Source organism: Clinocottus analis, unplaced genomic scaffold (assembly GCF_023055335.1).
Source record: "Clinocottus analis isolate CAN_PGR_092001 unplaced genomic scaffold, fCliAna1.0.p SCAF_10, whole genome shotgun sequence".
Lineage (NCBI taxonomy): Eukaryota > Metazoa > Chordata > Actinopteri > Perciformes > Cottidae > Clinocottus > Clinocottus analis.
Window position 1 is genome coordinate 19931203 of NW_027175821.1, and position 17418 is coordinate 19948620.

Genomic DNA, 17418 nt, shown 5'->3' on the forward strand with positions numbered 1-17418 from the left:
TCTCTGCAACCACGAGGGCTATTTGAATAATTTTGGTCGATAATAAAAGGTACATATGTGAGATTGTGTTGAGATGTGTAAATATCAGTCTATATGTTACTGGTTTAGAGTAAATGAAGATGACACACAGCAAAAATGAAAAGGTTTCAGGTCCACCTAAAAAATCAATCCCTTTCAGGATGATTATTTATTTGAAATGATGCAGCTGTAAAGTCCAACTCAAACCCAAACCATAGCACAACATGAACATTCTCTCTGCAAAGGTTGACTTTGATAAAGTGATGCAAAACAAAGTTAGAGAGGGTTTAGTACAGAGAAGATTCAGGCGAGGTCTCCAAAATTGGCATTTCCACAGTTGCACACATCTGTGACATTTTCATGTACCAAACCATATATTTCACTTGTATATACTTATAGTGTGCAATACAGCCAACTACAGCAGTTTTGGGCTTTTTTTTCCGTTGTCATAAAACAAGCTACGATTGACATGAAACATTTTCAGAGAGGTGTATATAGGACGCACAGAAAAAGATACCTATAAGTCCTGCAAACAATTATTAATACAAGGTATTATGCATCAAATTACATTTTTACATTATATGAGTCAAATGTGAATCTGCAACAACTAGTAACATTTATCATCCAGATTAATGCAGTACTGCAACATGTTACTCTGAGGCACTTGTGATTATACTTGAGAGTAATGGACTTCTCATTCCCATAAATACAGCTTCCTCCTCTTTCCTCACATCTTCTAATGGAGTGATGAGGCTCTGTGGCCAGGATGAGCTCAAATGTGCCGTCGGTAGTCTGGTGTGTGTTTGTTTTGACCACTTTTGCCTCGGTATGACTTAAATGCTGCATGTAGAACGCCTTCCCACAGCGGTGGCGTCCAAACTGGAACCAGTCTCCTTCCTGCAGGTCCTTTCTACAATAATTGATCGGATAATTGACCTGACACATTTCTGCCGAGTCACTCTTTCACAGAAAAAAAAGAAGTGCTGTTAGTTTAGTGTTCCTTTTGTCTGTGTAGAAAGTTATTTTTTGTGACAGTTTGGATCTTACTGGCTGCAGAGGGTGACATGGACATCACCAGAAGAACAGAAGAACAACAGGACACATGGCTCAGGATTCACTGACTCAGCAATATGCAAAGACAATATCACCATTCAACCCCATTACAACAAGACACTTCAGTTTGTGTGTCTCATCCAAGATAAGTTGTTTTTTCAGTTTATGCTCTTCAAATGAATTTTAACCAAAACATGGCGGTTGTGAAGTAGCCAAAAGCACCGATCAATCATCTCCTCGCGTGTGAATGAGGCTGTGATCAATATTAATCAACGACTCATCTTTGATTCATGAGGTTATCTCAATAAACTGCAGGTTCTTTTACTAGTTTACAAACCCAAAGATCAGATCAAAGTTTTTCTGTTCTCTAAAAGCTCCACAAAGACACAAAGAGGACTCACCACAAGTGTCTTCTCCCTCGTTGCATCTCAGTCTGAAGTTCTGTTTACACGCCTTTCACAGCCATGTCTGAGAGTCTGAATGTTCAAACATTTACCTTCTTCAAAAACACGTCTGTTTAACTCCCACGTTATCCCAGAAGTAGGATCCACCTTCTATTCAGTTACATTATAATATATGAAGCATGCACCAAACAAAGCGCTCTTATTCAATACTGGGTCGAGTATTGGGCTTCATGAATGTCAACTCTATGCTTGTTTCCTAAATGTTGATATGTGGAACGGCCTGTGTAGGACTCACTAAAAGAGTTTTCAAAGTCTATATTTCTGAGCATAAAACAACCAGAACAACAGGGAATATGTTCTCATCGGAGGAGCTGATATTACAAAATAAAAATAAAAATCATAGTTCTTATCATTATAGCTCATGCAGATGCAGGATGCAGGGGCTGCATTGCTGTACTCAAGGCCACGGTCACAAACTACTGGTTTATTGTTTGCCTCCAATTCCATCCGCTTCTCTCAGTGAAAGTCACAAATATTATTTGAAAGAATGTATTTTTATGCTTGAAGTGACAATTGAACTTAAACTTTGATGGAACTGACAGAGTGTTTTCTTGTTTGACTTGCATTATGTGGTCAATAATATCTCTTTACTTGTATGTATAAATGCTGCTGTAGCGAAAATACATTCCTCCTTGCAGGATTAATAAAGTAACTATCTATCTTTCTATCCCTGAAACATGCAGTCTTACGTATTGTAAAATGGACATTGTATATAGCTACAAACTGTTTTTTTTTAATTTAATTGATTTTATTTAATTATTTCATCTGTTTCTGTTGTATGGGAATTTCCCCTAAAGATTGAACTCTGAGCCGGACATTACTGCACAAGAAAGTTATGCAAGGATATGTTTTTTAAATATATTTACACTTATTTTTATGAAGCAAAACAAATTAATTCAAATTCAAACGTTCTGTGAAATCATTAGGGCCACTCTTAGTCGGTTAGTTGGTCATTTCCTTAGTCGTTTGTTATGCTTTTGAATGACTTATGAGCACATCTTTGGTGAACACAAGATTCAAACCGGCGCCTCTGTGTGATTCTTTCTGGAGAAACTCAGTTTTACAGATCCATCGATTAAATCAAATTATCGATGAGTCAACGAGATCGCATCAGTGTAAGTCGACTAATAATGTCTTTGCTCCAGGTCAGTTCTGGAAACCATGACCATTTCTTGAAAAATTTCTTTAAAAAATCATGTCATGAAAAATAAATAATTGCCAGAGTAATTATTATTATTTTTTTTACATTATTTAATCGAACCCATGGGTTCTACAGATGCATTTATACATTTTCTCAATTGAAGATGGTTTTATCATCTAATACCAGATGATTTATCTTCAGAATAAAACTCTGTAGAAACAATAAAACCGACTTAAATCCCAACATTCATGTAAAAATTCATGACTTGGCTGCTTCCACTAATTCTAGTGACGGCCCGAGCACCGAGAACTTCGGGCCAGCTGTCTTAGTCGGTGTCAAATAACATTTACCTGACGCTGTCTACAGTTGATGTAGAGCAACAACATGCATGTTGACGCATGTTGTGTAGCGCCACACAGTGGGCACAGGAAGAGGTGGACATTTGCAAAGCATCATTTCCAGCTTCACTCAATGCAGGAGAAAAACGTCCAACTCGTGGAGGCGTGGTCCGATGGTCTCAAGACATTCGCCAGCACATCAGACGAGCGTAAAGGTGTGAGGGCCCGCACATCGCTGCTTGCAGCTTTAATTGTACATTGGGATTAATGTTGTGTGGCTGCAGGCGCTTTCATGTCCAATCGCGATCTTCTCTGCCGCTATGCATCCTGAGGGATTCTGGGACGTCCGTCAGTGCACTCGCACTCCTCCCTGTGGTGCGCAGCCTGTCCTTTGGTTTGGCAGGTGGTGCAGCAGGCGGTGTGTCCGCCGTCCCGTCTGCAGGCGGGACAGGACAGAACCAGCTGACAGCAGAATTTGGTGGAACAGAGTTCGTACTGGTCCCAGGGACCGCCGCAGTACCTGCAGTCTGAACAGAGACGCTGAGTCATGAGCTTTTAACACAAAGGCCACCATTAGGAGTTTATTCAGTACTTTCTTCATATTACTCAACATGCGGATAAGGGCCTTTGAGCACACACTGACCTGAGATGACGTCCTTGTTGGAGGAGATGGCGTAGCGTTCATCAAACACAAAAAGCTTCCCTCGATAGAAACCCTCTGGGAATCGCTCCAGATACTTGTGGATTCCACCTTTCAGCTGGTAGACCTCTTTACACACATCCTACAAGAAGAAAAAAAAGATAAAATCCCATTGGTGATTGCAAATTTCGACACATTTGCATTAAAAGCCAGTCTTTGGGTCACATTTAACACAAAGAGTACACGTAGCCTTCCTTTAGTTCACATGCAGAACAAGTTGCGTTACTTTGGAGCGCAGGTACGCGGAGCCGCGCTCACAGCGGATCCCTCCTGTGCAGTACATCAACACCTTCTTGTCTCTGAACAGCTCCAGGTTCTGGTCGACGTAGTCCGGGAAGTAGCTGAACTTACGGATGCTCGGGGCCAGACACTGAGTAAACTGCCCCTGGAGCAATACAGTAATCACAGTTACACGTTACAACCTGGCTTTTTATCCAATTGATGCTGATAACTGTGTTGAACGTGTCCTTCTTCCTCCCACTCTTATCAGGATGTGAAAGTTACCACTGAAGCTCATAGGAAGTCAGCATTTATATGAACAGTCAACCAGACAATGTTTTTCTACTGTAACATGTTAAACATTGTATTTTAGGTAGTATAGTTGAAGCATGAATGGTTGAAATAAAACAAATAATTAGATTTTGACATCTAATAGTATAGCCTCGAGAAGCTGTTGAAGGTTTTGGGAGAAAAACAGACAGATTACTTACAATTTTACTCTCGTAGAAATTGCGGCAGTCCAGGAGGATGGTGTCATTGCACGACTCCCCTTCAGCCAACAGAGCCTGCACTTCTCTATGAAACTCCTCCGGCTCCAGATGAACTCCTGAGAGGAGAGACCCATGAGCTGTTAAAAGACCTCTTACAGAAAGTAAGACCTGTACATATATAAAGAATACAAGACATAATAGACTTACAGGCATCAGTGTCACTGGTAGGATTTGTTTTTTAACTATAACAATGTTTTACCTGCTAGCTGGTAGGACATAACATCAGGATCCATTCCCATTGGGACGATTTCCTTATAGACCCCAACCCTCATGTCTTTGAAACACTCTGGGCCGCCATCACTTGTCTGAAAACACACACATATGTTTGTATGTATATATAATAAACAAATGGCATATTAGTATATTCTGATGGTGGAACCAAATTATGATACAGCTTCTGTTTTTGGGGGGAATTTAAAAAAATAAATAGTCTATACGAAGTACACACATTGTGAAGCCTTTTACACTACAAACCTGTGTGAATTAAATACTTATTAGTACACAACACTCAACAGTTTCAAGTGAAATTATAAAACAAATACATCAACATAACCATTTTCAGCGGTACACTAACAATGTTTACGTGCATTACTTAACTACACGGGCGTACGGCAGTTAACAGAATCATCCAATTATCTTGTCTGACCTTAAAATCCTCCTCCTCCATCTTGAAGAGCGGGTGTGAACACATTGCGTCAATGTAAAGGTCGGTGGCCGTGTTGGTTCCTCCGACTGTCCCATTGATGCCTTCGGTCGCCAGCCTCACCTGACGGAGACGATCCCGACGTATTCACAGCGTCATTTAGTTACATTCAATAAAAGCGTTTGGTCTTTTTTTTTCCTGCAGCCTCCCATTTGGAAACATGTTCAGATCATTTATTCACCTTGCCAGTTAGGTGGAGCTTCTCACACAAAGCTTTCTGCCAAGCACAGATGGCATGTGGATCCTCCACGGGACAGTAACGATAAAATAGGAGAACCTTGCCTGGACCCCTGAAAAGAAGAATTACATTGAGAGACATCAGTATCTATTTAAACATGCAGATATTATTATCAGCATTTTTTAAAAATGACGTTTGTTTACATGATTTTAAGATGGATTTCCCCCCTTTAAAATCTACACAAGGACATGGATAGTATGACGAGAGCGTCAGAATTTGACCAGTACTTCTGAAGTTGCTCCTCAGGGATGTGACCAGTTTCAGGAATCCAGGCAGAAATGTTCACTGGCTCAGCCTCGGCCGGCCGCTGTGTTTCATCTTCTTCCTCCAGCTGGTAGAGCAAACGCTCGTATGCGGCCTGTGTGAGCTGCCGTATTTCAGTGTCATGGGTCCTGGCCGCGTGTTTGTGAATGGCAGAGTGTTCGTTGAAGGTCTGGCCACAGCAGCGCCAAGACGGGCTTCCTTCCTCCAGACCGCCGTCCTTCTTGGACGCCACAAAGGCGGAAAATGACTGTGAAGAAGAAAAGTAAATGTAGTAATGAATAATTCTTTTTTTTTTGTTAATTAAAACAGTAATCACCTTACAACCACTACTGACTCCGATAATGTGACCATTGAGCTTATAGTATATCATAATTTCATTTCTGACAGTGTATTGATATGGGTTTTGGAAACGAAGGCAACATTGTAAGCAACTAAGACACATAAACAGGACATTTTACGGTTTATAAATGATATATTCAAACATATCCTTGACTTAATAATACAGTATTTTGTATTTATTGATACTGATAATGCCATAATTACATATTGTATATACCAAGCTCTATTTTGTAATTGCTTTGTGTACAATTTATCATATGATAACATAATGAACATTATTTTTTCTCTATCGATGTATTCAACGTAAAGTCAGATGTGTTGTTGTCACTCACCTTCCTCCTGCAGAGGCTGTAGCACCTCCTCTGAGAGGCACACAGTTGTTTCTCCTGTTTAAGTCCATCACATGTCAAAGTTTCAAATTCCAGGTCCATGAACTCTGAGCAAGGTGTTTCATCCGCTGCCATGTTTTTATTTTTAATTTTTAAATCTCTTAAAAATACTTAGTTAGCTAGGAAACAGTATTTAGCTAACCCAAGTTGTAAGTACCTAGTTCCGCTTTGCACATTAAAATTGTATCACCAAGACATTAAATATTGACTAAATATTAAATGTCAAGTCTTACACATGACAGTATTTACAATATACACATCAAACTATTTTTATTGACGGTTCACATCAAACTATCGCCAAACGTGCAGCAGAAAAATAACAAGCGGTAAACATCGGACGGAAAAGAACGACGCAACTTCCGGTTGCCCCGGACGTGCCTCACTTGAATCCGACCGCTGTTGTTTTTTTTCGCCACTGCGAGCAGCGGCCAGGCTGAATGATCTAGAAGCTTGTTCAGACGACTTATTGGGATTTTAGTTTAATTTCAATTTTCCTCGTCGAATTAAGCGGAGTGTTACGCCAACAACAAAGAAGAAATGTCCCGAAGACGACACAGCGACAGCGACAATGAGGGTTAGTGCACGATACATGTGTATCACGAGCTACTAAGCTAACGGCTAGCTAACGTTGGGGATGTTAATCTTACGCTAAAGATTATAATATAATTGTCGAGGCTACGAGTTTTCCATCTCGTTGTGGATGACAACATGGTTAATATCCCTTGATATTTGTATTTGCAGTGCCAGTTAACTAGTAAACTGCAGCTACGTCTTGTAATCGTTCGCTGCTAAATCAGTGATACAAATACACGAGAGCAGTTTTTTTATATACGACGTATAATATATACTGTGTTTTGTCCTTCACACAGTTAACTTATCTGTCATCCACTGACATAATTTGGATTTCAAGTGTACTTATTGATCAATTCAGCAGTTAAAATTTGTTCTGTGGGAAACAAACCGCAGAATTTAGGATTTGCTGCCTCTACTGGGTTTTGCCCAAATTAATGCATCGAAATTATAAATAGCAAAATAAGAAGTTTGATTGCTGCCATTGTGTTTCATGTATCCAGTTAAAGAGCAGGACTTCCCCACCTACTTAACTTGAATGAATACTTGAGAAATGTAGTTACTCTTCTTGTTAATGATGCAGGGTTGATTAACCTGATGGTGACCGATTGTCTCAGGTCTTTGTATGTAAATTAGGTTGTACAAGTTGTAAAACACATTTTTCGAACTGGGCCTTGTATAATATTTCACAGCTTTTGTGGAGATCCCCACCAAGGGTGCCTGTGAGTTGTGTTTCTCATGCCAGTCAGTCTGTGATCATTCCGTTGTTTTATTTCACTCTTCCAGGAGGTCAGGCACACAAGAGGAGGAGAACCTCGGAGCCCATTGAAATCGAAGACCGCCTGGAGTCACTGATATGTCGAGTCGGGGAGAAGGTAAAGAGGCAACTCCGGTGCTTTAATCTCTTCAGAGAATTGTCCATCATTTGCTGCTCTTCGATGCACCATAGTCCAGATAAAACAAATAACCTGCTTGAATTTCTTTCTTTCTTCACAGAGTACGTCGTCCCTGGAGAGCAACTTGGAGGGCCTGGCGGGCGTGTTGGAGGCCGACCTTCCGAACTACAAAAACAAAATCCTGCGCATTTTATGTTCTGTGTAAGTTCACAGTGTTTCTCACCTTCTCCGCTTTCAAAGAATCTGTGTTTTCGCAGGTAGTTTTTCTGACTGGGTGGTTTTGTTTTCTCGGCAGCGCCCGCATCCTGCCCGAGAAGCTGAGCGTGTATACAACGTTGGTCGGCCTCTTGAACGCCCGGAACTACAACTTTGGGGGCGAGTTTGTGGAGGCGATGATCAGACAACTTAAGGAGACGCTGAAAAACAACTTGTACAATGAAGCCGTTTACTTGGTAAGACTGACTTGTTTTTCCACACCAGAACTGATTCTTGCGTGTTAATTGTATTTAATTATTTAACACTTTGTCGTCTTCGTAGGTGCGTTTTCTGTCTGACCTGGTCAACTGCCATGTGATTGCTGCACCTTCAATGGTGGCCATGTTTGAAAACTTTATCAGTGTTACTCAAGAGGAAGATGTACCTCAGGTACGTGGAAGAGGAGGAGTGACCGTGCTATTTAGCTTTCGAAACGCTAGTCATCAAGGAGCATAAACGTCATGAACGTCAATTATTAATTTGTAAATCCAGTCGTTGAGCTCAGGGAACTGTAGAATAAAGAAAGTAGAATTTTTAAATAAGAGCAACTACAATTAATATTAAATCTCATCATATTCATAAGCAATCTTTGAATTAAACACCAGCTGACTTTACATGTGGAAAAATATGATTTATTATTATTATTGGGGGGAAATTGTGGTTGGAAAGAGAAGTGCCTGGGCTTTTTTTGTAAGCTGCCACATTTGCTTCCCCAGGTCCGGTCTGACTGGTTCGTGTACGTGGTTCTGTCCTGCCTGCCGTGGGTCGGGAAGGAGCTGTACGAGAAGAAGGATGTGGAGATGGACCGGCTTCTCAGCCAGATCGAAGGATACCTCAAGTGAGGCGCCTGCTCTCTTCCTCTCAGCTCTCGTCTCTTGGTTGCCTTCATCAGTCGCCTCTTTCTTAACGTCATGCTCGTCTGTATTCTCTAGAGGGCGAGCGAAGACACACGTCCCAATGCTGCAGGTGTGGACAGCAGAGAAGCCCCACCCACAAGAGGAGGTGAGTGATGGGCGGAGGAGCTACATTTCTCCCCTTAATTGTTATTAAAATAATAATAATAATAATAATCTGTGTTTTTTTTAAAGGCTACCCTGAAGGTACTTTACATGTAAAAAACCAACAACAACAAAAACAAACATGTTTAGATTACTGTTATTTGTTTGTTTGAGCACCTTTTTTATACTTAATTCAATATCTGTTGCACTGCTGTTGTTGATTGTCTAGTCTAATGTTGTGCAGCTTCCGCCAAGAAAAACTCCTCGTTTGTGTAAACATACCTGGCGAATTAATGGTTCTGATTCTGAAAAAACAGAAACAATAAAAGCAATTACAATATAAACAAGAGTGTTGGAAACAAAAACATAACTAGCATGACGGGTTTAAGTAGAAAGACAATGTCCATCTATTTTGACGAACACAATTGTCTGTATTTCCTTGTAATTTGATGCGGACGGACAAACAGAAAATTAAACGGCAATGGTTGTTGCCAGCTATTGTTTTTCCAGTTACAAATGACTTTGATTGCTGTGTGTGTGTCTGTCTCTGAGGACGCTTTGTCTCCGTGTCCCTCCGCAGTACCTGGACTGCCTTTGGGCTCAGATCCAGAAGCTAAAGAAAGACCGCTGGCAGGAGCGCCACATCCTGCGTCCGTACATTGCCTTCGACAGCGTGCTGTGTGAAGCCCTGCAGCACAACCTGCCCCCCTTCACCCCGCCGGGCCACATGCCCGGCGCCCAGTACCCCATGCCGCGGGTCGTCTTCCGCATGTTCGACTACACCGACGCCCCCGAGGTACACGCCGCTGCCCAGCTTGGGGAGAAAAGGAATATGTTGCCGGTTCTCTCCCGCCTGTTGTTGTTGTGCTTCAGATGTACATTCGGTGACACGTTGTTCAACAAGCTTTTGTGCGCTTTGTGCTCAGGGTCCCGTGATGCCCGGCAGCCATTCTGTGGAGAGATACGTCATAGAAGAAAACCTGCATTGTATCATCCAAACTCACTGGAAAGAGAGGAAGACATGGTGTGTAATGAGCTTCATCGCGCGTCGTCAAGTCTAATCAAATCAAATGTTCTAACATGTCTGCTTTTCCTTTATTCCTTCTCAGTGCTGCTCAGTTACTGAGCTATCCAGGGAAAAACAAGATCCCCCTCAACTATCACATCGTGGAGGTACGCAGGTTTTCACAAGCGTTTTACATGCTGAGGAATGAGATGACAATGAAGATTCTAAAATATCTGTTTCTTGTTTTTCTTTTTTTACCAGGTGATCTTCGGAGAACTGTTCCAGCTGCCGACTCCGCCCCACATCGACGTGATGTACACGACGCTGCTCATTGAGCTGTGCAAACTGCAGCCGGGATCACTGCCGCAAGTCGTATCCTCGATTCTCCGCGTTGCTGCGGTTCATGTTCAAGACCGTTTTCAACCTCTGCGGCGGTGGAAGTCTCCAGAGCCCGGGTTTCAGAAAGTGTTGCGTCATCGTTTACTGCTGCGTTCATCACGTGGTTATTTTAAGTGTGTGTGTGAGAGAGAAACACTCAAAAACACATATCTGGTATTATCAGGGAGACAAACGTCTTCCTTGCTTGTTTCTATGAGATGAAGAGTTTTAGTCAAGAGCTTTAAACACAAGAAGTGTTTCTTTAACACCCGTCTGTCAGTTGGCCCAAGCCACAGAGATGCTGTACATGAGACTGGAGACCATGAACACCAGCTGCATAGACCGGTAATCTAACAGCACATTTACTTTACTGGTAGAGCGAGACGCTGTCACTGGAGCGGAGCGGTCTCTGATTTACCCGTTCCCTTTTTTCTCCTCCCATTTCCAGACTAATCAACTGGTTTTCTCATCATTTGAGCAACTTCCAGTTTCGATGGAGCTGGGATGACTGGTGAGTGCTCCTGTGTGGGACGGAGAGAGCGTTCACAGCCGCCGGTTATTGATATTAAAGTTGACCGTGTGATCGCGTGTCCTCTCTAACAGGTCTGACTGCTTGACCGTGGATCTGGAGAAGCCCAAGCCCAAGTTTGTCAAAGAGGTTCTGGAAAAGAGTATGAGGTATTGGAGCGTTAATCACGTTTCCCTCACATTCATGTTTTTATGCAACTTCTTCCGCCTCTGTTTCAGAACTTTTCTCTTGGAGAAGTTGATTTTTTATATATATAGATATGTTTCTTTGATCTTTTTAATCTGTAACACGTCTCTTTGAACTAAAGTCGTCTGTTTGCTTCGTGTCCCTTCAGACTTTCATACCATCAGCGGATGGTGGACATCGTCCCTGCAACCTTCGCGGCGCTCATTCCAGTTGAAAACGTCTTTATTTACAAATACGAAGGAGAGAGCGCTTGTAAGGACACTTTTGTTAAATCCTTTGGGAGGCCGCACACGCACCATTTCTATAAACGTATTTCCCCAACCGGTCTCTCTGTCACAAGCATGTAATGTAAGTTTAGACATGTGTACCTGGGGCTCAGTGGTGAGCAGGGTCGTCCTTCAATCAGAGGATCCGCGGTTCAATCTCCGGCACGCTAGCCCATGTTCGATGTGTCCTTGAGCAAGACACTTCACCCTAAATTGCTCCCGTAGCTGCGCTTACGGTGTATGAATGGTTGATGATACTGATGTGGCACCTTGCATGGTGGGTGAATGATGTCATGTAGTGTTAAAGCGCTTTGAGTGGTCGGAAGACGAGTAGTGCGGGTCCATTCACCATGTCCCTTCTGCCTCACAGCTTCGTTACCAGGTTACCCAGCATCCATCACTGTTGGAAACGCCATAAAGAACCGGGCGTCCAACGAGGAGATCCTGACCATTCTCAAAGACGTTCCCAACCCCAACCAAGAAGATGATGATGGTTTGTTTCTTCTTTTCTCAATTTTATTTATTAATTTCATAGTTTTTATTGTGTTTCTTGGAGAGAGTAAAATCCTCTGTGTCTCCTTCCAGATGAGGGAGAGAGCTTCAATCCTCTGAAGATCGATGTGTTCCTGCAGACTCTGCTCCACCTGGCGGCCAAATCCTTCAGCCACTCCTTCAGCGCCCTCGGCAAGTAAGTTTACCCGCCAGGAAGACTGCCCACACTTACTCTGTCCTCCTATCTTTTGGTGGTTTGGTGGTTTCTCTGCGTACTCCCTGGACGCCTCCCATTAGAGGTTTTCCAGGCACGTCCAACTAGGAAAAGGCCCCGGGCAAGACCCAGAACACGCTGGAGGGATTATATCTCCCGGCTGGCCTGGGAACGCCTCGGGGTCCCCCAGAATGAGCTGGAAAATGTTGCGGGTGAGAGGGAAGCGTGGGTCGGCCTGCCGGGCGTGCTGCCACCACGACCCGACCCCGGATAAGCGGCTGAAAATGGATGGATGGCTCCACGTGCTCCATCGCAGATCCAGACCTCCAGCGCTCGAACATGTCGGCTCCTTTTTAACGATTCAGCCCCGAAATGAAAAGGCTTTTTTATGTTTCCATCCTTAGTCTTTGATCTTTCTATTTGTCCTCTCAAATGTGTCGCATTGAAAGACACAATAAGGAGGATTTTCCACACAAAAAAACATTTTAAAAACTGCCTAAATTTCTAAATAAACTTTGTCCACTAACATGAGTACGATCCTCACCCGCTTCTCGCTCCTCCAGGTTCCATGAGATCTTGAAGGCCCTGACGGAGCGCGACGAGGGGAAGCTGCACATCCTGAAGGTTGTTTACGAAGCGTGGAGGAATCACCCGCAGGTACCGACGCAAAAAACTAACCGAGCGACGGGGAGTGGCAGCGTTTCAACGTAGCGGGGAGTTGCCCGTTTCAATAAGTTTTGGTGTTTCTGCTGCTTCGCAGATGATCGCGGTGTTGGTGGACAAGATGATCCGGACGCAGATCGTGGACTGCGCTGCGGTGGCCAACTGGCTCTTCTCCCAGGACATGGCTCACGAGTTCACCAGGTGAGACGGGAACGCGCTCAGCCGGGAACTGAAAACCTGATGCTCCGGTCTTCATCTCTGCCCGCCTCTAAAAACCCAAACCACTCTCATCCCCCATCTAGACTTTTTGTTTGGGAGATTCTGCACTCGACCATCCGAAAGATGGACAAACACGTCCAGAAGATCCAGCAGGAATTGGAGGAGGCCAAGGACAAACTGGAGAAACAGCAGAATAAGAGGGTGACTTCATCTTTCGTTGCACGCTAACAGTTTAAAATAAACTGATGTTGGCTTGTTTAACGCTTCATGTTTGTTTGTTTGTGTGTTTGACCAGCAAAAGGACAGCGGGGACGAAGAGGACATGGAAAAGAACAGCGAGGATGAGGAGGGTCAGCTGGAGGAGCAGATCGACCGGCTACAGGAGAAGGTGGAGTCGGCTCAGAGCGAACAGAAGAACCTCTTCCTCGTCATCTTCCAGGTACCTGAAATGTTTCTCTTTTGTTTCCTCCTTTTAAGAAACCACATCAGTGACGAAACACTCGTGATTTTAGCACCATGTTTGTTTCGGTTGGGTTACTTTACTGGTATCTGACGGTAGACTTGGTTTGCAGTAGAAGCACAGTAGAAAGTCGAGGCATCCATCTCAACATACATGATCACAAATACAGACAAACATGATAAAAGTACTCAGAGCTCCAGGTCAGTGCTGTTATGATAACAATGTGTTCACCTGCGTCGTCCTTTGAAATGGAGCCGGCTATGCGTTCCCGCTGTCTGACTCTGGGGACTCTGGACTGAGTTGTGTCTCACCAGTCAGCCCGCTGGACCATTTCACAATCTGATGCAGAGTTTCTGCTCTTTAAAGAAAGGTTTCCAAACAACAACCCCAGAGAAAAAGATCAAATTGAGTCAATATTATCAGAAGCAATCTGGACTTTACTACATTACTTTACATTTAGCTGACGCTTTTATCCAAAGCGACTTACGTTTATCTCTACACACCGTAGACACAGCGGGCGAGAGGAGCCGGGGATTGAACCACTCTGATTAAAAGACTGGAATTCTCAGAGGATCTCCAATTTAAATCTTTTCGAATATTTCTGCCCCAAAACAAGTCGTAGAAACGTGACTTTAGACGTCAAGCTAATAAGATGAAGACACGGCGACAGCAATCCCCGTTCTGTTTCGCTTCAACGTTCTTTAAAATGTAGCTTTTCTCTTTCTCCGTCAGCGGTTCATCATGTTGCTGACGGAGCATCTGGTTCGCTGTGAGACGGGCAGCGTGGACATCAGCACGCCCTGGTACAAGAACTGCATCGAGCGGCTGCAGCAGGTCTTTCTCATGGTAAAACACACTCACTCACTCACACACTGCTGGAACTCGCCGTGCGTGTTCCCTCTCGATGACGCATGTCCTCGTCTCCGCAGCACCACGTGACCATCCAGCAGTACATGGGAACCCTGGAGAACCTGCTGTTCACCGCAGAGCTGGACCCCCACATCCTGGCCGTGTACCAGCAGTTCTGTGCCCTCCAGCTCTGAGAGAGAGAGAGACACACACACACACACACACACACGCACACTGGCACACGTAATTGGATGAAATGTGTGCTTGTGTTCAGTACTTGTGCTAAGCCTACACATTAGAAACTACCAGCTCTTGCATCAAGAATATCTTCATTTCGGTTCTGTTTTCCTTCGTGTGTTCGGTGCCATTCGTTCGTTCAGACTTTCAAAGTAGGAATTCAAACAAGAGTTTGACAAAACCTCCATTGATTTGCTGTAGTGTGTTTCCCTTTTTTTTGTTTGTTGTTTTTAATTTCTTTCCTCCGTTCTGTTAATTTCTACATCCTGCTCATATTCTTATGAATGGATCTTTTTTAAAAACTGTCCAGACGCAGCTGGAGGAATGACGATGTTGGGAGGTGGAATCTGAACAGCGCTCTACCTTTTTTTTAAATATTTGTTTTATGTGGCATTGGAAAATAATTAAAAACTCTCCAGAGTCTTTGTCCGCCTGCTTATTTGCGTCATCTTTCTGCCCCTTTCTTTAGAACTTATTAAGAACACAAGATCCTGGTAAACTTAGTGAGCCTCACAGGCTCCCAACCGGGCTCCGGTTTCACAACAGATGTTTTGATTCAAGGTCTTTATGAACTCACCTGGCAAAGCAGCAGGTGCAACATCCATTCATCACAGGTGTGCGGTCGCTGGAATCTGGCATCAATTGTGATGATTAATGTTGTAAAACCTTTTAAAAACCGCTCAGTCGAGTCGCTCAGTCGGCCTCCTTGGACCTCGCCTGAATGTTCTCTGAACTAAACGCTCTCTGACTTTGTTTTGCATCACTTTATCAAAGTCAACCTTTGCAGAGAGAATGTTCTCGTTGTGCTATGGTTTGGGTTAGAGTTGGACTTTACAGCTGCATCACTTCAAATAATCATCCTTAAATAGATTGATTTTCGAGGTGGACCCGAGACCATTTCTTTCTGTATTTCATCTTCATTTACTCTAAACCAGTAACATATCGGCTGATATTTACACATCTGAACACAATCTCACATGTGTAGCTTTTATTATAACACCAACATTATTCAAACACACTCGTGGTTGTAGAGATACACACCTTTTAGTTTGGGATTGAAATAAAATAGCTTGGTTTTCAAAAGGTTATTAAATCCCACCTGTGTCTACTCTTCTGTCCTGACGCGATGCTGCTGCCGCTAAGAGGTTTTTTTAAGAAGAAAACCAGAAAATTAACCCTTGAGGTAACATTTTATTGGCAAGTTGAGGTATTAAAAACCGTAAACATCGGGAAACCTGAAATGAGGGAGTGAGCGGTGGTATTTAAACGTGTTTTCTTTGAAACACTTGAGCCGATCTCTCGTCCTCCAGCTCCAGTTTACGTCATTCAACTTCTCAATCTGTCAGACCCCTTTTCCTCTTTGGAACATAAAACAGTGTCGATAGCAGAACGTCAGTCCAGTGATAAACATCGACCGTGTGCCGCATATGGGAATCAGAACTATTTGTTCTTTTTATTGCACAAAATTCACCACCGTCACCTGAAGTCTGGAAAGCTTCCACGTCCTTCAACTAGAAGCATTTTATATAAATGTAGGTCATTAAAAGGTTGTTAAATGTTGGAATGAGGGGTTGTCTTTTTTACTCAATAAAAAACAGCGGTGTTGTGTTTTGGTTTATGTGCTCATTAAAACAGTTGTCAAGAGGTTTGAGTCTGCAGGCGTTGGTCAGATCATTGATCTCTCAGAGAACCTGCAGACTGACCGTTGAGTTACTGCTTTGTATTGTAGCATGTCAGTGAACGTCCATAGTGGTTTCAGAACAATACAAATGTGACAATACATCCAGTGGCTTCAGATCCGAGTCCAAGGATTCAGAACGTAAACATCAGGTTTTTGTTGGTCCGTCCTCGACATTGGAGACAGAGTCCACAGATCTTCTGTGCACCTGAACGCACCGCAGCTACACGATCGGCGGTGTGTTCGAGGGCAGCTCAGAACTGGAGTCGGCGGATCGAGTGCACGATTCCAAGGATCTACAAGTAAAAATATTTCGGGTTTGCCTTCATTTTCCTAATAATACAATCAAAGCCAGGTTTTGTAAACAACAACCCTAAATACATGATCAGTGTGTGAAATGTTCAATTCAGAGAACTATCTCCATCTATCTGGAATACTTATTAAAGCAATTGTTTCTAGAAACTCCCTTCTTTGTGTTTAAAGTATCAAATGTTTCAATCAAATCCACTGAGTTTGTCGTTGCACCTCTATGATGTCCTGAGGACTTCAATGACATTAATAGCAATAGAAGGAATCTGTTATTTTAACTGTCTCTCTCTCTCGCAGGGAGAACAGGAGGGGACAGGTGGGGTCCAGAGGGTGGTTCAGGAGGGGGTGGTGGAGAGACAAGAGGGGGTGGGAGACGTCCAGCAGGAGGACGTGGGACATCAGGGGGACATTGCCCAGCAGGAGGCAGAAGGAAAGCTTGACAAGCAGGTGGCTGCTGGTGGACGGGGGGAGGTCAGTGAGAGGCAGGTGGTAGGTGGGCAGGAAGAGGAGGAAGGTGTGGAGGACGGTGGGTTGGCAGGAAGCGAGGCAGACATGGAAGAGGAGGAGGACGGGTGTAAAGCCCGTCAGCTAAAGAGGAAGTGCAGGGAGGACGATGGGAGCTCGCAGGCCAAGAAGGGAGCAGGGGGCTCCGGGAAGGCTGAGGAGGAGACAGAGGAGTCAGAGTCCAGTGAGGAGGAGGACTCTGATGATGAGAGTTCCTCTGGGTCTGAAGTGGAAAGCCGTAATAGTAGGAGAATCTACAGCTTAGAGAGAATACAGAAGTTCCTTAGAGACA

General features: G+C 43.5%; 3 protein-coding genes across 4 annotated transcripts in view; 1 reads left to right on the top strand and 2 right to left on the bottom strand.

Moving 5' to 3' along the window:
* Positions 1-2803: 2803 nt before the first annotated feature.
* Positions 2804-6746, bottom strand: LOC137792243 (thiosulfate sulfurtransferase/rhodanese-like domain-containing protein 2). Its single transcript, XM_068587822.1, has 9 exons — positions 6361-6746; positions 5653-5936; positions 5369-5477; positions 5131-5250; positions 4684-4789; positions 4425-4540; positions 3941-4099; positions 3658-3796; positions 2804-3541 (listed from the first exon to the last, which is right to left on the bottom strand). Exons 1-9 carry the CDS (start codon positions 6490-6492, stop codon positions 3333-3335), a joined length of 1374 nt encoding a protein of 457 aa, XP_068443923.1. The 5' UTR covers positions 6493-6746; the 3' UTR covers positions 2804-3332.
* Positions 6747-6801: 55 nt separating this feature from the next.
* Positions 6802-15058, top strand: LOC137798748 (nuclear cap-binding protein subunit 1). Its single transcript, XM_068595676.1, has 23 exons — positions 6802-6991; positions 7774-7862; positions 7984-8084; positions 8179-8335; positions 8421-8528; positions 8855-8976; positions 9071-9140; positions 9717-9932; positions 10063-10160; positions 10246-10309; positions 10404-10514; positions 10801-10865; positions 10969-11031; positions 11124-11198; positions 11384-11487; positions 11872-11994; positions 12087-12189; positions 12771-12864; positions 12968-13071; positions 13173-13290; positions 13385-13528; positions 14282-14395; positions 14479-15058. The coding sequence occupies exons 1-23, from the start codon at positions 6955-6957 to the stop codon at positions 14590-14592; spliced, it is 2394 nt and encodes a 797-aa protein (XP_068451777.1). The 5' UTR covers positions 6802-6954; the 3' UTR covers positions 14593-15058.
* Positions 15059-15806: 748 nt separating this feature from the next.
* slc49a3 (solute carrier family 49 member 3) overlaps positions 15807-17418 on the bottom strand; it is a 14264-nt gene continuing 12652 nt past the window's right edge. The window contains exon 11 of one of the 2 annotated variants that reach the window (XM_068595424.1): positions 15807-16609. In XM_068595424.1, coding sequence (XP_068451525.1) covers positions 16537-16609 — 73 coding nt within the window. In that variant the 3' untranslated portion in view covers positions 15807-16536. The other variant, XM_068595425.1, reaches the window with a different exon arrangement.

Bases quoted from the DNA above. Each gene is read 5' to 3' on its own strand.
- LOC137792243 (XM_068587822.1), bottom strand. From the start codon at position 6,492: ATGGCAGCGGATGAAACACCTTGCTCAGAGTTCATGGACCTGGAATTT. The intron at 5,478-5,652 runs GTACTGGTCAAA...TCTTCTTTTCAG, and splicing joins CCTGAGGAGCAACTTCAGAA to GGGTCCAGGCAAGGTTCTCC. The intron at 4,100-4,424 runs GTAAGTAATCTG...GTATTGCTCCAG, and splicing joins ATTTCTACGAGAGTAAAATT to GGGCAGTTTACTCAGTGTCT.
- LOC137798748 (XM_068595676.1), top strand. From the start codon at position 6,955: ATGTCCCGAAGACGACACAGCGACAGCGACAATGAGG. The intron at 10,161-10,245 runs GTGTGTAATGAG...ATTCCTTCTCAG, and splicing joins TGGAAAGAGAGGAAGACATG to TGCTGCTCAGTTACTGAGCT. The intron at 13,291-13,384 runs GTGACTTCATCT...GTGTTTGACCAG, and splicing joins AGAAACAGCAGAATAAGAGG to CAAAAGGACAGCGGGGACGA.